This window comes from Humulus lupulus, chromosome 7 (assembly GCF_963169125.1).
Source record: "Humulus lupulus chromosome 7, drHumLupu1.1, whole genome shotgun sequence".
NCBI classification, from domain to species: domain Eukaryota; kingdom Viridiplantae; phylum Streptophyta; class Magnoliopsida; order Rosales; family Cannabaceae; genus Humulus; species Humulus lupulus.
Genome location: NC_084799.1, coordinates 55,203,713 through 55,207,801, shown reverse-complemented (window position 1 = coordinate 55,207,801; position 4,089 = coordinate 55,203,713). Strand labels below are relative to the sequence as shown.

The 4,089-nt window shown below is 37.1% G+C and overlaps 1 protein-coding gene across 1 annotated transcript; it reads left to right on the top strand.

Annotated features, from left to right (window-relative positions):
• The first annotated feature begins 329 nt into the window (after positions 1-329).
• Positions 330-2,513, top strand: LOC133792732 (uncharacterized). Its single transcript, XM_062230646.1, has one exon. It carries the CDS (start codon positions 980-982, stop codon positions 2,219-2,221), a length of 1,242 nt encoding a protein of 413 aa, XP_062086630.1. The 5' UTR covers positions 330-979; the 3' UTR covers positions 2,222-2,513.
• Positions 2,514-4,089: the final 1,576 nt, after the last annotated feature.

Below are 4,089 nucleotides of genomic sequence, written 5' to 3'. Positions count from 1 at the left end.
TATTATTTTACAAAAGATTATAAAAAATAGTTCAGACTACAAAATCCTTAAAAATGCTATTTTTACAAATTTATCTGTATACATGCTTATAAGTTGAAAGTTAAGATGTAAAGGAAATTCTAAATATTGAGTGACGAAGGGTGTATATGACAAGAGAACCAAGGAATTACATAGCAAAGCAATAAATAGGCATGTGAATTGGAAAAGCACCATTATCTACTTAATTAATACTCCATAATCTATAATTAAGCCTAATCATCCTCTTTTTTTGTTTTTTAATTTTATTTTATTTTCTGAATGACTATTTCTTCTCTAACCCAAAAAAGTAACACTGTTCTTACACGGCAAAATTTAACAAAAATAAACCTCCCATTTTGCATGGGACACCATAGATTCACCCTTCTCCCTATATAAATCTATCTTCCTCTCCCTTTCTCCAATTATTCATTGTCACATCTCACAACTCACAAACCCATCTCTTTTTTTTATTCTCTCTCTCTCTCTCTCTCTCTCTCTTCATTTTCCTTGCTTACCCATTGCCGGATTCTTCTTCTCTACCGGGCCATGGCAGTTGGGTTTCAGGCGATCCGGTTCATACTGTCTGGATAAGAATTCGTCTGGGTAAGTAGTGGAATGTAGAGAGAGAACGAGTTGAAAGAAGAAAAGCCAACCATGGAGTTTGAGAGAAGTAGAGAACTATTGCTCCTCTGGTGTAGAATCCGAATCACTCGAGTAGCTCTCGTGGGTGGAAACCACACCGCTTCCAGGTTTTGTACTCGCTAATTCCCCTGTTTTCCTCCCGATTGTTATATTCATTTGTCTCTGTTCTTTATCAAATTTTCGAAAAATTTGCTGTTCTGGGTTTTCTGTTGAGAAACGAAAAAAGTTAAACTCGATCATTGAATTCTCAAGCTCTGCTTTGGCTAAGCTACGGATCGGATCTCGCTGTTTTTCTTAAAAAGAAAAAAGAGAAACTGTTATGGAATTGGCTCCGGGGAGTGGTAGAGCCAAGGCCCAAAACATGAGCAAGCATGTCCATGGTGGAGGAATGGGGTTAGATTCGAATACCCTTTTGGTCATTAAGCTTCCTGATCCAAAGGTTTTGCGTGTAATTTCTCGGTCAGTATTTCTGGCTTTGCTTTTTGTTACATTCCCATGTATTGGGTCCTTAATGAGAGGGGAATCAACTGGCTCTGGTTCCAGCCTCGAGACTAGCGTCTTTGATTTTGAGCAATTGGATTTGCTTCTCCGTGATTTGGCAGACGAGGGGCTACTAATGAAGAATGACAAGGCTTTGGTTGTTAGCCCCATTGTTCCCAGTACGGTTCACAAGCTTAAAAACTTTGATGCTAATCAAATGGACATGGTAATGGATACGGCTTTGGAGGGCCAAAGCTCATTCTCTGAAGAGCTGTTTGATTTTGTCTACGCACCCAACTTAGCTGTAGACGTTGAGTTTGTGGATCATGTAGTGAAAATTGGTGGGATTTTGGCATTCCCATTAAGCAATGAGAAAGCAATCACTCTTAGGGATATGACCAATTATAAGATCGCTTATCTCAGGCGATATTCATCCACCATTGTAGCCATGAGGAAAATTGGCTCTACAGAAGCTTCAGCTTCGAGTTATTCCCCAAAGAGACGGCTTTTCGAATCGGCAACTAAGTCCAAGAAAACCGCAGCTTTACTAGATTTGGAAGAAGTGTTGCTCGAGCCACCGAGATGGCCTATGAAAAACTTGAAGAACTACTCAAGGAAAATCAAGTTCCTTCCCCAGTTGATGGGAAATTCTCTCGACGGTTTTAGGCGTCGAGTCTTTGTTAATGCGGGGTTGCCTGAAGATAAAAGGGATGTAACTCAATGGTTTCATCAAGACTACCCAAAAATGAAGCAAGAGTTTGAGGTTTACAACCTCGATTTGGTGCCTGAAGAAGGCACTATTAGTAGTGGTGGTGGAGTGAGTTTGCAAGAGAATGATGCCTCGGATTGGCTGAAGAAGAATGTGCGTGAAGAAGAGTATGTTGTGATGAAGGCAGAAGCAGAAGTGGTGGAGGAAATGGTTAAAAGGAGAACAATCCATTTGGTGGACGAGTTGTTTTTGGAGTGCAACAATCAATGGTGGAAGGGAGAAAATAAGAGTAAGAGGGCTTATTGGGAATGCTTGGATTTGTATGGCAGAGTTAAAGATGAGGGAGTTGCTGTACACCAATGGTGGGGTTGAGTGAGAGACAAACTTATCGTTTTTATCTATTTGATGTGTCGGTGAGATGTGAAGGAACAACTAAAAAAGGGTACTATTAATAAATAAGCATTTTAATGTTGGGTTTGTGTTATGTCTTTATGTTAGCTAAGCTTTCTATGAATGAAGGCTTTGGTAAAATAAAAGTTTGTGTGTATTTTGCATGTAGTTTATGGGAATGCCACGTGGGAAGGCTGACTTATGTAATGTGTATCCTCCTTTTGGCCCTTAATTGTTTTAAAATGATAATTTTAATAAGATAGTATCTTCTTTGTGTGCTTTCTTAAAATAATGAACCTTTTATGTATATCTAAGGTTCTAGGTACTGATATTCTTTACATATCATAATGGAAAATGGTTTGATAATCTCATCCATCTATAGCTCATATTAGCACAGTGTCACGCTCCTACCCTTTAATTAGTAATCGTCCCGTACTTAGCACGGTCAGTTGTACTAAGTCGGCCTTCTCAATCCCAAATAATCCTCAAAGTGGAGTATATAGAGACTTGGAGTGATAAAGAACCATAAGATATGATAATTGAAAACGAAGAGAGTATGCAAAAATGTTTTATATTACACTTAAGATCAAGTCCAGCCCTGGGTACCCAGGTGAGTTAGGCCTCTGCCTAGGGCCCCACATAATGAGGCCCCAAATTTTTGAAAAAAATATATTTTTTTTTACATACACAAAAGGCCCCAAAAATTTGAAAAAATCATTTTACATAAAAAATTTTAAAATAACATATCTTGTATAGGGCCTCCTACCACTCAGGGTTGACCCTGCTTGAGATGATTTGTACAAGTTGCCCAAATTGGCTACAAATGAACCCCAAATGACTATTTATAGTTAAGCACCATGTTCATGAGTGGTTAGGATCTTGCCACTTGTCTATATCCTATAAGATTTCTAGAATGTACATGGAATATTACAAGTATATTCTATAGTATCTACAAAGGTCTAGTACCTTCTAACCAAGTCCAGTCAACTTCTAGAGTCTTCTAGAGTTGTCTAGTTCCCTCTTGATAGTTCGAAGATGCTCTAGAGTATTCTAGAGACTTCTACATTCTTCTCGAACCATCTAGCATGTTCTAGAAGATTCTAGAATCTTCTAGTGTCTTCAAGCACATTCTAGTGTACTCTAGAACTTTCTAGAGTCTTCTAGGCTTAAGTTGAGTCCATCCAACTCTTGCTTTCTCTAGACAATGCTAGACCACTCTAGAACTTTTATATGTAGTAATTTGTAGAAAAGTCTAGACTCTTTTGGTAAGCACCATTTCTTTTGATTTCAAGGAGCAAAATGAGCAAGGCATGACAACAGGTTATAATCAAGTGTAAGACTGTCGTTATCATTCTTAATATACATAAAAGAGTTTAGTGTCTCATTAAAAGATAAGAATATTTATAAACGTAAAATTAGGGGTAAACAAAGGACTAAAAGGGGTTTATATTTTTTTAGACCATGTATTTTGTCTCAATACCTTATGTTTTGACAAATTACTTTTTGAAGTGTTTTGTTAAATAGTTCAAATAGGCCCCTAAACCCAATTTTGATGAAGAAAAAATTGAATATGTCAATACAGTTATTAACCAGAATGATTGTATTTTTGTTTTGAATTGTTAGTTTAGTGAATTATTTAATATTTTAGTTCAAAAACCTTTGACCAAAATCGAGTTTAGGGATCTATTTGAACCATATTGTTGACGTTGTTTTTCGTCAACTTAAAAAGGAGAGCAATTAAACTAGAATATATCAGAGGAAATAAAAGAAGATGAAAACATGAGGTTTTTACGTGGTTCAGCTGTTAAATCTGCCTAGTCCACGAGTCTATGTTATTAGCACTTGAGAAT